Raw genomic sequence first — 22,601 nt, forward strand, 5'->3', positions numbered from 1 at the left:
ATGGAAGAATATATAGATTTATCATATTTGGACTGGGAAGATGTAGATGATGATGTGGTTGGTGTAGACTTCAAGATTATCGCAATGATACGTCAACACTTACAAATAACCACTTCATTGGCGGCAATAACAATGTTATGCATTGTTGGACACGCATTGAGTATCTTGAATATGTACTCCAGTGATTTGAGTAGTGTAAGCAATTACCTACCTGATAGAGACCGTCGTAGGGAGCAATTAATGTCATATCTTGTGCATACTAATCGGTGCCACGATATTATTAGGATGGGTCCAGAGGCATTTATTAATCTTTGTGAGAGACTAAGATCAACTGGGTTAGTTAAGGACACCATTTGGTCGACAGTGGAGGAACAAGTTGCTGAATTTCTTCATATAATTGGTCATAATGTTAAGAATCGTAGTGTCGCATTTTTCTTTCATCGATCAGGTTCGACGGTTAGCAAACACTTTCACAATGTGTTGGATGCTATCTTAAGTTTTGAATCTGAATTTCTAATTCAACCATCAGAAAATGAGGTTCATCCACATGTGTTGAACAACAATCGATTTTATCCGTACTTTAAGGTAGTGATATCATTATATTTGTACATGTCATTTGAACAAAGGATGATAACAAATAGTAAGTCATATGATGAGTTCATATTTTTATGTTTAGGATTGTTTAGGGGCCATAGACGGTACTCATGTTAGGGTAAGGGTTCCAAGGTGTGAAGCTCCGAGATTTCGAGGAAGAAAAGATTGGCCAACACAAAATGTGTTTGCGGCGTGTGATTTTGACATGAAATTCACATACGTTCTTGCTGGATGGGAAGACACTGCATCTGATTCAAGAATTTTAAAAAATGCTCTTGATCGAGATGATTCGTTGGTTATCCCCCAAGGTTAGTGTCTAAATAATCGATGTGCAAGATTTTATTTAGTAGTGACTAATTAGCTTTGTATGTGCAAAAATTGTAGGAAAATACTACCTCGGTGATGCAGGATTCATGTTGAAAAGCACAATTTTGACTCCATATAGAGGCGTAAGATATCACCTAAAAGAATATACACGCAGAGGACCACAAAATGCACGGGAGTTGTTTAATCATCGCCATTCATCGTTGAGAAATGTAATTGAAAGAACTTTTGGTGTGTTGAAAAAAAGATTCCCTATCATTGCAAGTGGCACTGAACCACACTATGGATTGGAGACAATGACAAACATCATACTAGCTTGTTGTATATTACACAACTTCCTTCGGGGCGTGGATCACGATGACTCATTACTGGATGAAGTTGATAACGAGTTGAATGAAAGGGAACAACATGATGTTTCATCATCTCAAGTTAGAGAAGAGGACCATAGGATTGGTAGTAGTATTAGGGATTCTATAGCCGATCATATGTGGCGAGATTACCAAAACTCGTAGTTATTGTATTTTATTCTATTATATTTTCATTTTTTTGTTATGTGTATGACAACAACATTATATTAAGGATGTTTAATGTTAACTTCTTACATATTTCTTGACTCATTAGGTACAAAATGAATAGAGGTAAGGCAGTCGTCATTCAGTCCTCTGCTCCTACTAGAGAGTTCATGAAGTGGACAGAGGACATGGACGAACGTCTACTACACAGTATGATTGATGAATCACGAATCGGTAATAGGGTTGACGGAAGCTGGACATCCCAAGCATATAGTAACATAGTTGATCATCTTCATAGCGCTGGGTATGTCGCAGTTACAAAAAATAATGTTAAAAATCATCAGAAAGTCTTGAAAGATAAATGGCGTGAGGTACATGACTTGTTTTCTGGATTGAGTGGATTTGCGTGGAATCCGGTAAGTATGACATTTCATGCTGAGGACGAAGTCTGGCTTGACCTGATTCAGGTATTTATAAAAATACTTACATTTTGTAGATCCTTATTATACATAATATGAAGGAGTGTGTTTATTTTGTTTGTTGTTGCAGTTGCGGCCAACTACGACAAAGTGGAGAGTTAATAGTATAAAACACTACGATTTAATGGTCGAGTTATGGACAGCTGATCGAGCTACTGGGAGTGGTGTTCGGACCGCTCGTCAAGCTCGAAGACAGCGGGTTGGTCCTCATGTCAGTGTTGATTTGAATCAAAATATTGAGTACATTCCAGAACAGCCTCAATGGACAAGGTATAGAGACCCAACTCCACCATCACCTCCTTCATCTGTCAATGAATATAGTCCGGGACAGACTCAATCTGTACCTTCCGTCCCATTTGGTGGGACTTCATCCTCACGAGGCTCGAAAAGGAAGGCACCTATGGTCGATTCTATTGATTCTCAATTTGATAAGTTGACGACTAGTCTGGATGGTTTCGCAAATGTCTTAAGCTCATCAAATGTACATTTTGGTGTCATTTCTGATGCAGTCGTGCGTCAAGTCTCAACAATGGAGGACAGAAATCAAATACTACGTTCCCAAACCGAGATCCTTCGTCGCACCCCCAATTACACATATACAGAGGCGGACATTTATGAAATGTTGAGTGCTATGAACATTAGTGATGAAAATTTGCTAGAGCAATGTTATGATTTCTTATGTCGAAACCCCACATGTACGAAGAGGTTGATGGGACTGCCACCACATAAGCGGTGGAATAAATTATGTAAAATGATATCGGGCGGTGATTGTTAGGAATTTCCATATCTGACTTACTTGTATTAGTATTATATGAAATTCTGTATCAGTGATTTAATTATGAATTATTATATTTCTATGCTGGATGTCATTTTTTAGTTCTGTTAATGGTAACGATGTAATGATTTGTTCTTATGTGTTCCTATTTGTTGTTATTATTAAATATAAGTAATATCTTATGATATCCTTTGTTGTTGTTTTAATAAAATGATTTGTTGAAGAAATTGTCAGATAGCCTCATCATCAACAAAAGGGCCAAGAAGAAGCCGTAAGGGAAAAGAAACTATCACTGAGGCAGAAGATGCACCCCATGTAAGACCATCTGTAGAGGAACAATTAGATCAACGGCGTTTTTCCTCTCATAGTAATCAAATGGAAAACTATGCAGCTGATTTCTATACAAGGAGTGCAGTTGCTCCCAAGATAATGAATTTTGATTCATTCACCGGTTCAGGGTTATTTTTCCAACAACATCTTCTATTTCAAGGGTTGAGCCAATTTCTGACATTACATGGACCCTACTATCCGGATTTAATCAAAGTATTTTATTCAAATCTAAAGATATCTGGAAATGGATATTTGCTCACTTAGGTAAACAAGAGAAAAATTAGATTCAAACATGTTGATTGGTTGAATGTAGCTAACTTGAAGTACGACGGTCAGAAATTGTTATTCAAATATCCCAGACGAATTTCCATATGACCGCGACATGGCATTAGCTACTATGGTTATACCAGATTTACAGGGTGGTCAAGGTGTTTTAACGGTTGGTTGTTTGAATATCAATGATAGGCTTCTCCATTATATTATTGTGCATATGTTGACTCCACGACCAGGGAATTTTGCTAGGTTATTGCACGAAGATATTTTTATGATATGGGCGCTTAAAAATAATATAGCAATCAATTGGCCTCATCACATCATGCAGCATATGCTTAAATGCAAGGCCAGTGACACACCCCTCCCATACGGTGTCCTTATCACACAGATCATGCAATATTGTGGAGTTGACGTCTCAGCCGATGCCAGCACTCAAATAGGGTCCCGACATCACTTTTCTATCAATTCTTTGAAGAGGATGAAAATTGTATATGTCAACGGTGTTTGGCAACACGATCTGGATGATGATGAAGAAGAAGACCAACCACACCCTCATCAAAACCCTGTTCAGCCTCCTCCACCTCTATCAAATGCTAACATGATCACTCAAATGTGGGAAGGAGTACAAGACTTGAGAAACATAATGCAGGGTATGGAACAAATGCAGGTGCGGGTTCAACGTATTAAGGATAACTTGGCAAACCTTTCCCTAGACATGAACCACCAATTTGCTCACCTCAATCAAAATGTGAACTCGATTCTTCACCATTTAGATGATTAAGTTCATTATATTTCCGATTATGTATTACATGACTTCAATACTCTTAAATTTCTTTGTATGTGACTTTGAAATATTAGATTATATATTAATGCTATTGTCCTAAACATCAGCTTTGGTAGTTTTTTTTATTATGTACTTTCTGATCTGCAAATTAGATGGACTCTCGAATCATTGATGAAGTGTAAAAACAAATTCATCTATCAAGAAGACTGTCTGCTGTTCTTGAACGACATATACAGGCCACGGAGCGTCGAATCAACCTGGTAAATGCTACCATTCAATCATCTAATCCAACTACAGAAGAAATTGAAAACTTGTTACGCACTATGAACATTGAAGACCATGATTTAATCAGACAGTGCTTCGATTTTTTATCTTCGCATCCATCTCATACAAGACGTCTAATAGGGATGCCAATACAATATCGTTTCAATGCGTTACAACGATACCTTGCTGAATCAACGTCATGATGAACTATTAAAACAATATTTGTATGTTGAATTCTTCCAACTTTTTTTTAGATCGTGTGATATTATAACTTGCTACTTAATTATGGTTGTATGATTAATGTTAATCATTCTCACATGCGTAACAAATAAATTGATATCACTTCGTACTAAATTATATTACAATTTAATTCTACATTTTAAAATACATTCATTTTACTACATTATAAATTTTATAATTTTTAAACATTAATTTTAACAATTATTCATAATTTTTTTCTCTTTATAAACATTTTTACAATTAAATATAACATTACAAAATAACATTTTATAATACTTTTATAGCTAGGGGCAATTTGGTCATCTTTATTTTCTACCAATTAAACCAATTTTTAAAATCTATCACATCAATCAAATCCTACACTAATTCTCACAAACTTTACTTCCAAATCCAATTTCAATTAACCACAAATCCACTCAAAAAAACAACAAAAAAAATTACCATCAAATCCACTCAAATCCATTCAAATCATCTCCCTCAAATCATCTCCCTCAAATACCCCCAAAAGAACACACCCTTAAATACGAAGGAGATTGTTTTATATTTATTTTTCTAATTTTATTTTTTAAGTAATAATTATTTTAAAATAAATTAATTATATCTTCATTTTGACTTTTTAAATGACGGTTAACTTAAATTGTATAAAAATATCAGAAATTACAAGAATATTTGACTCGCAAACACGAAACTGGATATATATATATATATATATATTTATAATTTTCTTTTATTTTTAATTTATTAAAAATAAAAAATATTTTATGTCGTCCTTTAATAAAAAATAATTATGTACTGTAAGTTTGGTAATTTCTATAATTATTATTTTAAAAATGTTGATGAAAATAAGTTTTAGTAGTTGATAAAGTAAGAAAAGTACAGTAACAGTGAATGAAAATTAAATATTAATGTATTGAAAGATTTATTATGTAGGACGAAGGCTTCGGTTGCTAACTTTACTTTGCGCCACATAAAATTAGATTTGGAATTTGATGTGATGTTTTAAATGATTGAAGTGACCACTCACTATTTTTGTTTGCAATTCCAGACACAGTGCTTTTGGACTTTCATTTTAGTGCTTTTGTTTCCTCACTCATTACTTGGGTTTCTACTTCTACATTATAACAATGCATATCCATTTTATATCATTAATCACTACTTTCATATCTTTTGATATATAAACATACTTTATAGCCATTTTTTTATATTTTCTTTACAATATTTTAAAAATGAAAATGTGCATATAGATGAGTTTTTTTTTTTAATTACATGAGTGTAATTGTTTTTCAAATATACAGAAATGAGTATATTTTTGAAAAATTATACAATAAATAAACAAACACGATTTTAAAAATTAAAAGAATCATATTTTCAAACACAATTTTAGATAAAAAAGAAGATAATTATACTTTGAAAGCACGACTTCAAATTGAACAAATAGTACTTTTCAAAGATGACTATATATAAAAAGGAAATAAATCAGTTTTTGAAACCATGATTTTTTTTAAGAAATTCGTTCTTAAAAAAAACACTTTTTATTTTTCTTTTTAAATCTTTTGGTTTTATAAAAGTTGTTCATTTATAGTAAGATGGTTTTTAAGTTTTAAACTTTTATATAAACATACATTTTATTTTAAAATGTTTTTTTAATATTTTTCATTATTACCATTTTAAATCTTGAACATTTTTATGTAAATATTTTTATTTTGAGATATATTTTAATATTTTGATTATGAAATTAAAATTAAATTTTCTACTCTTTTTTACTTTTCAAATAATTTTTTTCTTTTTCTAAATTTTTGTATAATTTTTTTTTTAAAAAAATAAAAATATTAAAGATAAAAAATATGTTTATTTTCAATAAAAAAGAATCAGGGTAAAAAAATATAAAAATACAAAGTCGTATGCTTCAATAACGACTTGATTTAAGATAAATGAAAATCTTGTATTCAAAGTACAACTTTTATTAGATACAAAATTACTTTTTGAAAACACAAATTTGCTTTGGAGGGATGCTTTTAATAGCACTGCATTTCTATTTATATAACTTTTTAAAAAATTAGCCATTTCAATAAATTAGAAAAGAATTATTATACCCATTGAATAAAAAAGCTACAAAGATGAAATTTCATAGGGCAGGATGAAGCAACCATGCCTTGGATTCCCTACACATATGATGACAGCCCATGGTCACTTTCAAATTTCAAGTAAAATAAAATTTCCCAAATCTGTCCAATTGTCAATTTAGGGTTTCAAGTATCTTTCAGCCGTAAAATTTGGCATTCATATTTTATTGAGAGGCAATTTTGGACGTGGAAACTACGAGTGTAACCAACCAACTCAATCAATCATACATTTTTTTTATTGGTTTAAGTTATTGGATTAGGTTTAGTTCATAACAAAATTCATTAATTTTAAGTCAGATAAATCTCATCCAATTTAATGCAACCAAATTTGTATAATAAATATGTTAAAAAAGAAAAAAACATTTTCGTGCCTCCATATTTTTGAAAAAATTAATTAATTAATAATGATCGTTAGCAAAGACAATTCAAAGGTTTAGGATATAAAGGAAATTTAACGGTGAAACTTTTTATTTAAAATCTAGCTTTTGAGTTTTCTTATGCAAAACTATTTATTAGTTTGTCATAACCAATTTTATTTAACTTTTATACTGGTTTCTATTTCAATTTGTGTTCATCACTTATTTCATTAGAGTTTTTATTTTTATTATTTATAAAAGGTTAAAACTAACCTAATTAGTAATTTTGTAATTCAATTCAAGAAAATATTTTAATTCCTCGATAAAATATATGTAGAAAAACTCTTAAAATCCATAAATTGAGAAATACCCAAAAAAAAATTGAACAAAAAACACATTTATAATCCTAAGACAAATTCATAAAATGGAATAAAAACAACAATAACACATGTAACATACTAACTAGAAATGAGATTAAAAGATTGATACACAAACAACATGAAATTAAAAAATTTGAATATGTCAAAACACTGAAAAGAAGAAGTCTATAATAGAAGAAAATAACGAAAAACAAGGAGTGAAATCACTAACCATTTGTTCACTTGAATTTGGAGGAGAGTGATTGAGTGAATTTGAAGATAAATTTTGTTGTTGTTTATTTGAGCGAATTTGAAGGTAAGTGAGAGTGAATTTGGAAGCAACGTTTATGAGAATTAGTGTAGTATTTGATATATTAAAAAAATTTACTTCCAAATCCACTCTCATTTACCTCCAAATTCACTCAAATAAACAACAAAAAAAGTTATTTTTAAATCCTCTCAAATCCACTCAATCACTCTCCCTCAAATCCATTTAAGTGAGCAATGCCTAAATGAGAAGTCACATAGAAATAAAAAAAGAAAATAAAAATAAAAATTGATTTAAAAAAATTCAAATAATTAATCATTTACTTTTTCCTAAACAAAATTATAATTTATTGATTTTTTTAATTCATTAAATATAATTTTTAATACTAGTAAAAATTAACCAACATTGGTAATAATTTAATTGAATTTTATTCTTAAACATAAATTTATAATTAATTTAATAAAGGTATACTAATACTAAAATTTGTTTTGAGTTTTTTTTTTCTTAAACATACTTTTATAATTAACTTAATAAGAACATATTACTATCAAAAAAATGAGGTTTTTTTCTTCTTAAACATTATTTTATAATTGATTATCAATATTAGATTTTTTAGTCTTGTTTTTCTTTACGGTAAGTGCTTTACCTGTTTCATCTTGTGCCAACCATGATGATTAGTTGGTGGTTTGTTGTAATGTTTTGTCTTCTTATGTAAAGTGGAAATATTCTTCATCACTCCTAGTATTTCTGATGAGCGAATAACCTCTAGTTACCCTAAATCAGTTGAGTATTCACACCACTTCTGGTACTAAACGATGACTCTCACAAAATTTCAATCATAGATTGCTTACAAGTCATTCAGATCATGACTCTCACAGAGAGAATTTGATTACAATACAAAACAGTCTAAACACTCGCAGGTGTTTTTCTCATCTCTCTAATTTTCTCTCCTTACATAAGTAAGCATGTAATACATTGAAGTACTAGAGGGATGCTTTACTTTTCTCTTCTTTGTCTTTCTCTCATGTGATAAACACAAGTAAATAATACAATAAAGCTTTTGAGAGACTTTCTTATGTGTTTCATTCTGTCACTCTCTCTTCTTTCATATTCTAATGAAGCTTGAGAGTGTTCTTCTTTTCTTGGGCTCTTCTCTTTCTCCTTTTCTCTGATAGGAGTTATTTAGCATTGATAGCTCAAAGAGATTTTCTCGCTCAATGGATGATGAGATATCTTCATATCTTCATATTTTCTCTTCTCTTCATCGTCATCTTCTTCTTTCTTTTGGTCTTTTATTTGTACACCTTGAGGATATAGCCGTTGTGACGATGATTGTATTGGGATTTGACAATATGATCGTTTGAGAAAGCTTGTCTTGAGATTTGTTCCTTTTTGACTATTTGTGTAGGTGTCAATCATATGATGGAGTCCTTGTCAAAGCAGACGTGCTTTTTCAGAGCTTTTATCAAAGGTGATCTTGACTTATCTTTTGGCACAACTTTTGATAGTTTGGTCAGTGCTTCTCTTTATCTTTTACTTAATGTTCATTCTGGCATCTATACGATGAGCGTTCGTATGATTGTCCTGCACAAGATAGATACATATATATAGAAGATCTATTTATCTTTAAGGTTTTTATCTTTTGTCTTAGTTTTCTTATGTTTCGTTGCATCTTGTTATTACTTTAGCTTGAGAGTCTTTTAATGTTTTCCTTCTTTGAGGTTTGTATCTTCACAAGCTTTATGACATTATTCTCTAGGAAGAGATCATTTTGTGAATGTCTTTCCTATTACCTACTTCTGATTTGATTTTGGTGTATAATCAAATATCACTTTTGTTGTTTTTGAACGTTGAGCATTTAATGCTTGCTCAGAAAAATAAAGTGCTTTTGATTTCCTATCGTTAGGTAGCATTTTACAATTAGGTTCTTTTCTTTAAAGATACCAGGCATAGATATATACTTCATCTTAAGATGATGTACTTTGTTAAGCTCATGGCATTATTTAATCAAGTAAACACTTCTTTATCTTTTGTCTCTTTTTAAACATATAACGTTTAACTTGCTTTAACTTTCTTTCATATTTTAACAATTAAGTCTTTTAATGTGTTTTGTCATAGACATTGTCTCGACCTATTTTGTTTTCAAGAGAAGATAAATACCTATTCTAGGTATTATAAGCATTAAGCATTTTAACTTAATCTCTCTTAGACGCTCTAGGCATAACAATGTTTAGCCATTTGTCTTGGTGTCTTTACTTAGATGTTTTTCTATTTCCTAAGACCTAAGTGTTTTACTATGTTTTTCTATATTTGGGGATTCTGATTCTAGGTTATGTTTGTTTGGGGTTTAGGCTCTAAGTCTTGTGTTTTCATCTTAGGTTATTTTCTGATTATTATCCTAAGTTGTTTTCTTGTTTTCTAGAGTCTTCAGTTGTTTGTCGTTGGTTGGTGTTTTGAGCCTTAGTTGGTTAATCCCTTTCTCCTAGATGATCATTTATAGTTTTTGGTTACATTCTTTCTGTCTAGAGTTCCATCCTAGAGTTTTACCTTATTCTTTCAGCCCTTTTATTTTCTGCTCTATTTCCTAAGAAGTTGTATTTTTATTCCCCTTTCTTGACTTATGGCTTTGTGTTCTTCTATCCTAATCTAGGGTTCTTGTATTTCGTCTAGCTTAGAGTTTGGGTTTCTGGGATGTTCTACCTTAATGACTGATGATTGTTTTCTATCTTAAGATTTGTTTTCTAATCTTGGGTTTTTCTGACTTAGTGTTTTTCTATCCTAAGGTTTTTCGTTTCCTTAACCTAGATGTTTTAACCTATTTGGTTTGCTAACTGTTTTTCTAGTTTTGGGGTTAGCTTTCCATATATAGAGACTTCTTCATTTCATATTATTTAGTTAAACTTCAAAACCAATATCAATGTTTCTATTAGACGATCTTGTCTTATCTTGACAATTTATTAGACGAGATTGTCATTTCTTGACAGTCATGAAAGACTAATTCTATATGAATTTGGTAGGGGACCAAATTAGAAATATTAAAATTCTAAATGTATCATAAAAGAGTTATAGTCACCATTTGTAGAGATAGAAGGTATTATTCCTAATATTTTCTTTTCATCCCATTAGAAGAGAAAATCCAAAAAAGAATCTAAGATGCTCTACATTTGAAAGATCACATATCCATTGCTAATGTCATCACCTTAATTATTCTCGATGACAAATTCAGGTATGGTTCCACCTTCTATTTTCATTGTGAATTGGGAAATTGTTCATAAGGATTAATATTTGATTGTGCTTTAATTATCGTTGTATATGGAAAGCATATTCTAACAATACAAAATCATATACAAACAAAAATATAATAACACAAATACAAATATAAACACAAACATTAACACATAGACTTAAGAAACAAACACAAAAATACAAAAATAAATGCATAAAAAAACATATACACATCCACACAAACACAACAAAAAATGCACACAAACACAAAAAAGTTTATATATTTTTTTAACCAACTAAAAATTATGTTTAATGTGATTTTTAAATTAATATCAATGAGTCAATAAAATATGATTTTTTTTTAATTTATCTACACTTTCACGATAATATATCATATAAATAAAGTTAATTTGCTCTATATATTATAAATTTTTTATTGAATAAAATTTAAATTCAAACAAATAACAACATTAAATTTAAAATTAAATAAATATAAAGATGAACATATTACCTTTGATTTTGTTGAGTCTTTATAAATTTGATTTTAAAAGATCATGGAGTAATTTGTATCAGAAACACAATTACGAGTTTAAATTTATATTGAATAGAGATAAGAGTTAAATATGATGCATAAATTTATTATTTTAAAATTTTAATTAAGAGATGATATTAATATAACGAGAATATTTATCTTTGATCTCATTATTATTAAATCTTCCCTACAAATCTTCATAAAGCAATTCCTTCAATTGAATTTACGTTGTTATGGTATTTTTATTATAAATTTAATTAAAGTAGATTGACAGGAAAACAACATAATACTTTTTTTTATCCAATACGAAAGTTATCTAACTTCTTTAATTTAATCCTTTTTAGTTTAATAAATTCTGCACGATATTCTGAAAAAGAAAAGGAAAGATGCATTAGGTAGAAGGGGTGTTGTTATCCTTGAGGGACGTTAAACCCTTTTCACTCTGTGCCCTTTTGGCATTGCCAAAAGCCACCAACCACAGTGAAATTAAAAGTTATAATAGATGATTGTTTATATGTATGTGGAGTGGAGGTAAAGAAATAATCAAAAGTTATTGTCATTGCTCATCAATGATGCTGGACCAGAATCTTTGACGTCTCGTGTTTAATTATTAATTAAACACCTATAATCATTGTTTATCTACACTAAAATATACTGATAAAGGAAAATTTTTTTTTGGTATACTTTTCTTTATAATTATTTGAGTTTAGTTAAAATGATACTTTAATTAAAACCACTTTTTTATACCTAGAGTTACATCCAGTCATCTAACATTAATTGGACATATATGCAAGGTTGGTAAGACTATTTATTAAGATATGTATAATTTGGTTTGTATTTCTATGTAGGTTTAATAGGTTTGGAGGTCTCTATATCTGCGCGTTCGTTTCATTTGAGTCCTCCAATTTTGAAAGTGATCAATTGGGTCCCTAATTTGGTCAATTTGATTCAATAATAGTCTTTCCGTTAAATGCAGTTAACAACGTTAACTTTTTTTAACAGGTGGCAAGTTAAGGCATCTTGAAAGCACCGTTTAAGCTGTATAAGTGGATTTTTAATATTTTTAAATTATTGACAAATAAAATAAAAGCATAATAATAAATAAATGAATGAGTGAGTAAGTTAGTTACTGAATGACTCGCTCCTGTCTCTGTCCTTCTTTCTTCCTTCTCCATTCTCTCTCTGGTTTTCTTTTCTAACCTGTTTCAGAGACCTCGCTCCGACACAACACAAAAACAACAAAGAAAACATCTGTGTCTGTCACAGAAACAAAGACATAACACAAGTGAAGAATCAGAGGGAAAGGAGGAAAAGAGAGTGGTTCAGTTGAGTGTTGGTCTAATGGGAGAAACCGAAATCATTGTCCGGCTGGACCGGTTGGAAGGAATCATTGTCTGCTCCCTCCTCCTCACGCCTCTCCCCTTCACCTCCGACTCCGCCCTCCGCGCCGAACTCCAGGCCTTCGGCAACGTCAGAGCGCTCCAAACGGAAGCCCTCCGCCACGGAATCCTCATCGTCCACTTCTAGGACCTCCGCCATGTAGATTCCGCCTTCGCCGCCATCTGCTACATGCACCACCACTTCCCTCAGGTCGCCCCCGCCTCCCCTGGCCTCCTCTCCTCCCGTCCCATCTCCGCACACTACGTGCTCCCCTCCTCCTCCTCCTCCTCCATCCCCGATGCCCACAACCAAGGCATCCTCGTGGTCTTCAACTTAGACCCTCACCTCTCCACCGACCACCTCTGTCGACTCTTCCACCCTTTCGGTATCTCTTTGCAAACCCTTTTAATTTATGGATTTCACCTTCAAATACAAGGACGACCCTAATTTCGCCAATTTCACAGATTTCACCTCACTCGTTCATTTATTCATTATTCTGCTTTTTATTTTATTTGTCAATACTTTAAAAATGTTAAAAATCCACCTGTACAGTTCAAACAGTGTCCCGAGGATGACTCAGCTTGCCATATATTAAAAAAGTTAACGTCGTTAACTGTATTTAACGGAAAGGCTATTATTGAATCAAATTGACCAAGTTAGGGACCCAATTGATCACTTCCAACATTGGAGGACCCAATTGAAACGAACCCGCAAATATAGGAACCTATTAAACCTTTAAAATTAGACTTTGAAAATATTCTTGATGAGAATAAAAATTTGAAAAATAAAATTTAATTTTATGAAAAAGGAAAATTTGTTAGTACTGATGAATGTATATCTTGCATAAATAGGAATAAATTACAAGAAACAACTTATGCTGAAAGTAGTAAAAATAATTCAAATGTTAAAATGGTTGTTAAAAATGCTCCTAAATAAATATAATTATAATTATTATGATTATGATTATGGTAACAAAATTGAAAATGTTCCTAAATATAATTATAATGATTATAATTATAAAAATAAAATCAAGTATGTTCCAAAATATAATCAAAATTATTATGATTATAGTTATAAAAGTAGAAATTATAGGAACCAAAATTATGTTACTTGTTTTTATTGCATGAAAAATGGTCATACATCAAATAAATGTAGAATAAAACATTATGGTGTTGCAAATGGAATATATGCATGGATTCCAATTATATAATAATTTGTCTCTAACTTTAAAGGATCCAAATAAGTATTTTGGGTACCAAAATATTATTTTTTCTATTTTGCAGGTTATTTCAAAATTAAGGAAGAAGTTTTTGGGTGTGCACCAAAACTTGGTAAAGTATGGTTTGTCGGTTTGTCAAATTAAGGGGGAGTTTTTAACATGAAAAGAAAATTTTGATAATTTTTTTAACTACTTCTCTTTCTATGTTTTGAATTATGCCTCCTGTTTCCCTTTAATAAAAATTATGATAATTGTTATTTATTTGTTTATGACTTATATTCAAGTGGAGTTCTTGGGGGAGAAATTTTTGTATATCATACATAACGCCTTTTTAATAATGATCAAAAAGGGGGAGAAATATGTTTAAAGGCTTAATTATATTTATCTTTTGTCTACTAATCCCTCTTCTTTAAGTTATGTATGAGTTACAGATCACTACATGTTACAAAAAGCTTTAAATTAAAATATTTTTGATCATCATAAAAAAGGGGGAGATTGTTAGCATAAAGCTAAAGAGCAAAAATTTTGATGATGTCTCAAAGTCAAGTCTCAAGTGTTCTTATTGCAGGAAGATCTTCATGAAGACTTGTTTTTATATTAAAGCTTTTATAATTTAGTAGATTTATGTATAAGATGTGGTTTATATTTGATTCTATGTATTGTTTGTCTTAGGTTGCGTTAAAATTTATTTTGAACTAGAAAACCTCATTTTATACTCAAGATAATTGATTATCAATTTATAATAATCGATTATCAGTGTTCTAGGGTTTGTTGAACCCTTGTGCTGTGGCTTTGAGAACTTGGCGTGTTGGCATAGAGCGAGAGCTTTTACAGGGAGTGTGATTGAGTGCTATTGTTGTTGCTGAGCTAAAAGCTTATCATACTTCGTGAAGCATTCGGAGGAGGTGTTCATCCTTTGTGAAGATTCAGAGGAGATGTTCACCCCTTGTGGATTACAGGGGAAGTGACTTTCATCTCTTGGGGGTAACAAGAAAGATGGTTTATAAACTTTTACAAAGTGTTTCTTTTGATTGTAATTTATAATTGTTTTGTGAGTAATGAACTGTTTATCTTGTTTTGAGATAAGCGACTGGATGTAGGATTGGTAAGATCCGAATCAGGATAAAATTATTTGTGCAAATTTCTCTCTACCTTATTCTCTTTATTTTTTACTTTTATTTGCTTGGTAAGTTTAATTGAGTAGAAATTAAAAGGCACACGTTCGTATTAAAAACCCTCTTGGTTTGTTATTCCACGCTAACCATTCCGCTGCGGCCGCTCTATCAAGTTTAAACCTAATTTTTAATATAACATGTCTTTGATGCATGCTCCCGTTTCAAACAAAAGAAATAAGTTCCAGATGAAGATGAAAATTGTTTTCTAAAATTGATTTTTTTTAAGATTTTTTTTATTTTGATATGTAAAACCAATCCAACTTTACCTATAATAGACTTTTGAGTTTAAGAGTGCATCTAGATTTGATCTCTCTAGAATAAATTTTACCAGAGTTCACATAACATACTCAATTTTTATCAAATATTTCTCATAATCCTTACCATCAATAGTCTTTATAATTTTCATAAATAACTTCTAATGCATCAATATTTGTTTTTAAATTATAATTTTTATCCTACAATTGTTTTTATCTATTCTTAAGTCATCTATATTGGTGCAAAATGGATCTAGAAAGGAGGGGGAAATTGAATAGAGCTTGTAGACATTTGAAAATCTTTTCGCACAAACATATTACATCAAATACAAATAACGTAAAGAGTAAGGAAGAGAAGTAAGCACAAAAGGATTTGTAGTTGTTCAACTCCACTTAAGGCTACATCCATCCTCTTAAGCCATCTGCTTAAGAAATTCAATAATCAACAACTTTGACTAGTAATGAGTATCAACTTCCCAAAGTTACAACGAGTGTCAACCTTTCTAGGTATCATGAGTCAATCCTCTCTAGGCACAAGTTTATCCTCTCTAGGTATCACATCTTTATCTCCCCCTAAGATCAACAACTCACAATTACAATAAAAATAATCTCTCACATAGGAGAGTCACAATAACACTCAATACAATATCACTTTATAACAAGATGGATATGACAATGTATAGTTACAAAGTATTCTCTCTTTATCTTATATTTTTTCTCTTCAAGAATAGATTTGATAATGTTTCAGTACTTCTTTTTTCTCTTGTCTCGTATTTCTTCTTCATTGGAGTCTTGATATATATAACTACACTTGTATCTATTGATTGTTGATGCAAAATATCTTCATATCTTCATATATCTTCAACTATTCTTCACTTTAGAAGTTCTTGGTAATCAATTAGATTGTATTATTCCCGGTGAATTATCAGTTCTTTCCTTTTCAACCTTTTAACAATTTGAATTTCAAACATTGTAATGTTGAGGCTTTAATCAGCTTAAGATTCTCTTGCAGTCTTCAATATGCAAAGTCCTTTTTTGTGTCTTGTGATTGGTTGATACTCATATGACAATATTTAGAATAATCAATTCGAGAGGAATTTAAAATACTTCCTTATTTGGATAATTTGATATATGATCAACATTGTGGATATCCTTCAAATATAACTTTACTAATATTTTTAATCTTTGTTTCCATATTCATGTCTTCAATCAAAATATCTTCGTATTACATTGAGCCTTGTTGCACAACCTTGCTCGTGTGATATCTTCCTGGTTGACTGATCATCTTGACCATCAATATCAACATTTAGGTTTGTTTGATAAATTTGCAATTAATCATGACCACCTTGTGATTGTATATTTTTTTCGCACCTTTCTAATCTTTATGTGTTTGAATAATTTGATACTTGTTAACTGTCTTGACCTTTGACTCGTTTAATCATTCTTCCTAATTAGGTTGTCTGATGAAAGTACTCGTATAATAAGTGTTTCAGTGTTATGCTTCATGAATTGACTTTGACTCGTATGATAAATACTTGTCTAGTGTCCTTTGTGTATTTTGCACTGACTCGTCTAATATTTATGTTGACTAGTTATAGTGCTTATGACTCATCTAATGCTTCTTTTTTTTTCTTGTATGCTTCCTTGCTTTGACTTGTCTATCCCTTTGTAGAAATCCAATGCTTTACTACTTTAGGAAGTTGACCCATCTAGTTAACACAGTCATCTGACACTGTATTTTGCTCTTACTCTTTGAGTCGTTTGATCCTTATATTTTAACTTGTTGTCTTGTGTCATCTAACACGTTCAATTTAACCCAAGTAATTTGGCGTTTGTGTAGAACTTAAGTCGTCGATGGTTTGGTCATCTAATCTAGCCTTCCATTTGTCTACCCAGTGCTTTCAATAGAGTTCGTCTAAGCCTTACTTTTTCATATGTTTATTTCTTTTTTTAAAGCATTAACTTATTATTTGTTGCATTGTATTGGTTTAAACTCATTGAACACACGTTTAAACTCATTAAACACACACATATATTTTTGTTTGTTTCCTTATAAGTTTTGTTCTATCAAAATCTATTCAATCTAAGCTTGTTTGGAACAGTGTAGTTTTTTGCTATTAAAATTATGTTGACATTATTTTTAAAGAACGACAACAGTATAAGTGACTATGTAACACCAAAGTAGTTGATATTATCCAAGATAACACATTTTATTTATACTATAGCATATTTGTATTGCCACATTGTCACATTCTAAATAATGCTAATTTAACATATACGAAATCATATTAATTCTTTTTAATAAAGATGAAGACTATAGAGAAAAAAATTTAACAAAAAATTTAAACCTAAAATTAATTAGTTTTCTTAATAAATGTGAATTTGTTGAAAAAGTCCTACTAAAGAGTTTCAATAGTACGGTCGAACCTAAAGGATTCACGCTCAGAAGTGAATTTCTATAGTAGTTCTATTTCGCCATTATTTTAGTTAGATAGAACTTAACGTGGTACTATTTTAATAGTTCAAAGCACGAATTATTAAAAAGACAACTTTAAAAAAAATGAGCATAAAGTTGAAGTGATGGAAGGAAGAAAACAACAAGAAGAACACGGGAGGAGGCAAAAATGAGCTTGGTTAGAATTAAATATTGAAATTCCCAAGATAGCAGAGGATCATAGAATTACAAGTTGCTGCGAAAAGAGAGTTTTTTCACAACCTAATCATATGCTGCCAATCGTAAGATCCAACATGTCTCAAACACTAAGTTGCATAATACAACACCCAATGGACTCAACTTTGATGAAGTCACTGTCCCACAACCCAAAGAACTCCAATTCCTCCACACTCATCAAGTGCTTTGCCAAAAATTCTGGTCCTTCTGCCAAGATCATGGCTTCTGCTACACCTACAGCAGCCCCCATCACCTTTGGATTCAGAAATTTGTTGGAAACATTCACTGTTGATGTGCATAGAGCAGAGAATAGGCAACTGAATGTGCCCTTAATTGCTCCTTTTACCATTGCTACCTCTAGACTGGACAAGGTGGAGAACGTGGCCATAAGAGTTGAGTTGAGCAATGGTGCTGTGGGGTGGGGCGAGGCACCGATTTTGCCTTTTGTTACTGCAGAGGACCAAACCATCGCCATGGCCAAGGCTTCTGAGGCATGTGCCTTCTTGAGGAGATGCCCTGCACTAACTTTGGGTTCCATGCTGGGAGAGATTGCTGGTATTCTTCCTGGGCATCAATTTGCTTCAGTGAGTCAGAATAACCACTATTCAAGTTTCTCTAGTGCTTCTGCTGTTGTTGTTAATCATTCTAATCCTCTCTATTCGTTTCATCACTTACTGTATCACTTTTTGTGCTTTTGAAATGGTCTCTTTGAACCTTTTTTAGGAAAATTCCTTGAATTTTGAGTAACAGTTTCAGTTTTCTACTTGATCACTGAGGACATGAAAGAAGAGTAGCATATTTTGAGAAAATTTGAATATTCGTATTGGGATTGTATTTTGTAATCTTTACTTGCCTGAACTTTGCCTTGTATGACTTTTATTTTGGACCACTGGTCTATTTCTTTTCTTTCCTTGATTTTAAGAAACTATTTTGCTGCATCCTTCTTTGCTTATTTCTTTTGTAGAGTATTCAAGAGAAAGAAAAAGTCTTTTCTTAGTCCCCTCTTTGAATCGATCGTACTCTCATCAGAATAATGCATTTTCTTTTTATATTTACCATGAAAGGAAGATAATCTTGCTGTGAAGAGAGGAAAGTGGAAAAAGAGTAGAGTCCAGATGTTAGATCTTTCTATTACTGAGAATCTTGTTCGGCATGCTTGATTTAGCAGAGTGTGAGTCTCGGTGTAATTACAGTCAACCAGTATATGCATACATGAGACTTTCAAGAATGAGTATTAAAATGTGTCACATGTTGATTTGGGTTCATTTCCAAGGATGAGTAACGGCAGTCATAAATAAGTGAGGTGTTGTGTACGTAGACTTGCATTACATGCATGCATGGATTCTTGTACATCATCAGATCTGCCATTAAGATCTTTCCTTACATGACAGATATAGGACTTAACATCTTTTCCCCATCTTTAATTTTATTTTATTTTAAGAGATTAGTAGTTACGTTTTCATGGAAAATCAAAGCTCACTTTCTTAATCAATGTGTTAGTAAAACATTTTGCATTCTCATGGGGTTCCCCACTGTGATTGAAGGTTAGGGCTGGGGTGGAGATGGCAATAATTGATGCTGCTGCAAATAGTATTCGTGTGCCATTGTGGAGGCTTTTTGGTGGGGCTTCTAATACCATAACCACCGACATAACAGTTAAGTTCTTTTTCAATCTCAAACAAAATGCTTATCATAAAAATAGGTATTAAAAAATCTGAGAAAAGAACTATCTTATAGAAGGAAATCTAATCCAGCTTATATTTGCAGATCCCAATTGTTTCTCCAGCTGAAGCAGCTGAATTGGCTTCTAAGTACTATAAAGAAGGGTTTAAGACTTTAAAGCTGAAGGTGGGAAAGAATCTCAATGCAGATATAGAAGTGCTGCAAGCTATACGTGTTGCCCACCCCGAGTGTCAGTTTATTCTTGATGCTAATGAAGGGTATAATTCTGAGGAAGCAGTGGAAGTTCTTGAGAAATTACACGGTTAAAAACTAAGACATAGTTAAAGTTTTTCTCCATCCAAATATCTTTTGAGAACATGCTAGCACACATCCACTAATACTGATGAAACTTTGTATGAATATTTTAGGCAATTTGGCATTGAACTTAGATTTATTTTTTGTATTGCAGATATGGGGTTGACTCCTATTCTATTTGAGCAACCAGTTCACAGAGATGATTGGGATGGTCTTCGGTATGTGAGTAGTATAGCAAGAGAGAGATATGGTGTATCTGTTGCAGCTGATGAGAGTTGCAGAAGTATAGTTGATATTTACAAAATTGTGGAAGGGAATGTTTTAGATGTGATTAACATTAAGCTTGCCAAAGTTGGGGTTATGGGGGCCCTTGAAATTATTGAAAAGGCAAAAGCAGCAGGATTAGATTTGATGATTGGTGGTATGGTTGAGACTAGACTTGCTATGGGTTTTGCTGGCCAACTTGCTGCTGGCCTTGGATGCTTTAAGTATGTATAAGCCAGTTTTTAATTCTTAAACTTCTATATAAATTTTGTATACATCAGCTTTTAGAGAATTTCACGTGTGAGAGAATCTTAATTCATTTCTCTTCTCTTACAAAGTATTTTGGAGAAGTTTATCCGAACTTAGGTTCATATTATTTTTCATTCGGTTTTGTCCACCTACACTATTTTATTGATTCATTTAAATATTCAAAACTCTTTTGTAGGTTCATTGACTTAGATACACCACTTCTGCTATCAGATGATCCAGTTCTTGAAGGTTATGAAGGTGCAGTCTGCCTAATTTTCAAATAAATTTGAAGTTTTCTTGTACATATTGGTTTGAATGATATGTTTGCAGTATGATATGTTTGTAGTATTTCTCTTGAACAGTTTCAGGTGCCACTTACAAGTTCTCAAACGCTAGGGGACATGGTGGATTCCTTCACTGGGACAACATTGCATAGTAAGTTGTGATTTTCTGGCACAATATGACTCTGGTGTAAGATTCATAGGATAAGAATGATTTACATCTTAAAGCAAAGTGTTCAAGTCTTATGTTCTGTTGGAAAGCAAAATACTTACTGAAGATAAGAAGCCAATCTTTCAACCCTTCACCTAATAACGAAATACTTTAAGGGTCTATGCCTTAATGGTCTAGAGTTTGATCTTTGTTCGTCATATTCTTCAAATTCAATTGAATTTGTGGAGTGGGAATCTGCTAGTCCACCTGACAACACGAAAGTGTTCTTGCATGACAAGGCATGCTAGAGACATAGAACCTACTTGTGGCTGCACTAGCTTTCAGAATTTCAAAGCAAAAAGTTCACCTTTAATCTCAATTCTTCTTGCCAGAATGAAGAAAATGTTGTTTATTCAAATGTTTTTATTTTGGACAATAGGATGAATCAAATTTGTTCTTTTGAACGTGAAGGGTGGAGTCTTAATAGTACCTATGTGCATGTAATGCCTTTCTGTATATGCTACCTTCATTATTGACATCTTGATTAAATTATGCGCAGACGATAGAGATGCTTATGCCAACACAAGAATCTGGAAAAGCATAAATGGACAAGTTGGTTAGAAGGTTAGAAAATTGAGTAAGAAATGAAGAATGACCACTGATGGGCTTGTGCATGAAAAATAAGATGTGCAACTGTTACAACTTAGCGTTAAATATTACAATAACAACCATTCATGAAGATTTCTTGTGCGGAATGAGTAGCTAGTACCTATCCACGACAACTATGTAATCGATTCCTCACCTTATTCTCGAAAGGTCTTGCACCAGATAAGAGCTAGGAATCGCACATTATGATAATATGATATGGGTATGGAAATACAGCAAATTTTAGAAATTAGACTTAAATTTTGCGCTGTTGGTTTCAATAATTTAAACTGTGATTTTTAGACTGTTTTTTTGTTTCACCTAATCAAGTTATTCTATCTCCAAAATCAAGAAAATAGGTGGGAGATAAAATGTGCAAGGTTCTAAAAGTAGACTTAGATTCAATCGAATTATTTCACTCATTCGTTGTTTATCATTCCAAATTTATGTCCTATCAGGTTAAATTCTTGACAACCAACATTAACATTTTGCTTTGTGTCTAACGATTTTCCACTATCTTACATATTTACTCGTAAAGTACACAAGGCTCAAGGGGATTTTCTTACATGCAGCAAAGAAAATATGTGTATACCTTATATGTACATGTGCAAGTCTAAAGTGGAATATCATTAGCCATGTAGACAAAACATTAACACTGTCTATCAATAAGAACCATTATTTCATTTATCTAAAATTATAAAGATAAAAAAGCTAAATTAAATTATATAAAAAACATATTTAACAGTAAAACAATTATCGATGAGTTTGGATCCCGGAATGCATAATGTGCGAGTATGTAGTAAGTAGTCTATAACACGTTCGGTTTCTAGTTTTAAAGTCCCATTCTACAATTTGAGAAAAAGTTATTTGCATTTGTATACTTCAAAACCATGGTTA

At 31.8% G+C, this 22,601-nt stretch overlaps 2 protein-coding genes and 1 pseudogene across 3 annotated transcripts; all 3 read left to right on the forward strand.

Moving 5' to 3' along the window:
• LOC148205991 (uncharacterized) lies at positions 1-2,684 on the forward strand. The gene is made up of 5 exons (XM_088106007.1): positions 1-585; positions 677-902; positions 979-1,426; positions 1,540-1,897; positions 1,980-2,684. The coding sequence occupies exons 1-5, from the start codon at positions 1-3 to the stop codon at positions 2,682-2,684; spliced, it is 2,322 nt and encodes a 773-aa protein (XP_087962133.1).
• Positions 2,685-3,059: 375 nt separating this feature from the next.
• Positions 3,060-4,068, forward strand: LOC148205992 (uncharacterized; annotated as a pseudogene).
• A 13,946-nt stretch (positions 4,069-18,014) lies between these two features.
• CYP77A5P (cytochrome P450, family 77, subfamily A, polypeptide 5) lies at positions 18,015-21,988 on the forward strand. Of its 2 annotated transcripts, XM_047294641.2 has the most exons (7): positions 18,017-18,721; positions 19,682-19,792; positions 19,905-20,121; positions 20,269-20,602; positions 20,824-20,885; positions 20,990-21,062; positions 21,619-21,988. In XM_047294641.2, coding segments are annotated over exons 1-7 (1,329 nt in total). In that variant the 5' UTR covers positions 18,017-18,190; the 3' UTR covers positions 21,620-21,988. The 2 variants fall into 2 exon arrangements, with proteins under 2 accessions (XP_047150598.1, XP_047150597.1); XM_047294642.2 differs by lacking the exon at positions 21,619-21,988 and having other exon boundaries at positions 18,015-18,721; positions 20,990-21,063.
• Positions 21,989-22,601: the final 613 nt, after the last annotated feature.

The sequence above is a fragment of the Vigna umbellata genome, chromosome 1 (assembly GCF_029865625.1).
Source record: "Vigna umbellata cultivar VRB3 chromosome 1, Vumbellata_1.0, whole genome shotgun sequence".
NCBI classification, from domain to species: Eukaryota; Viridiplantae; Streptophyta; class Magnoliopsida; order Fabales; family Fabaceae; genus Vigna; species Vigna umbellata.

What these genes read in the sequence shown, in the direction of transcription:
- CYP77A5P (XM_047294642.2), top strand. Translation starts at nt 18,191, where the DNA reads ATGCTGCCAATCGTAAGATCCAACATGTCTCAAACACTAAGTTGCATA. An exon ending in AGTTCTTGAGAAATTACACG is followed by an intron (nt 20,122 to 20,268) that starts GTTAAAAACTAA and finishes TTTGTATTGCAG; the next exon opens with ATATGGGGTTGACTCCTATT. An exon ending in GCTGGCCTTGGATGCTTTAA is followed by an intron (nt 20,603 to 20,823) that starts GTATGTATAAGC and finishes ACTCTTTTGTAG; the next exon opens with GTTCATTGACTTAGATACAC.
- LOC148205991 (XM_088106007.1), top strand. Translation starts at nt 1, where the DNA reads ATGGAAGAATATATAGATTTATCATATTTGGACTGGGAAGATGTAGAT. An exon ending in TGGCGAGATTACCAAAACTC is followed by an intron (nt 1,427 to 1,539) that starts GTAGTTATTGTA and finishes TTGACTCATTAG; the next exon opens with GTACAAAATGAATAGAGGTA. An exon ending in TCTGGCTTGACCTGATTCAG is followed by an intron (nt 1,898 to 1,979) that starts GTATTTATAAAA and finishes TTGTTGTTGCAG; the next exon opens with TTGCGGCCAACTACGACAAA.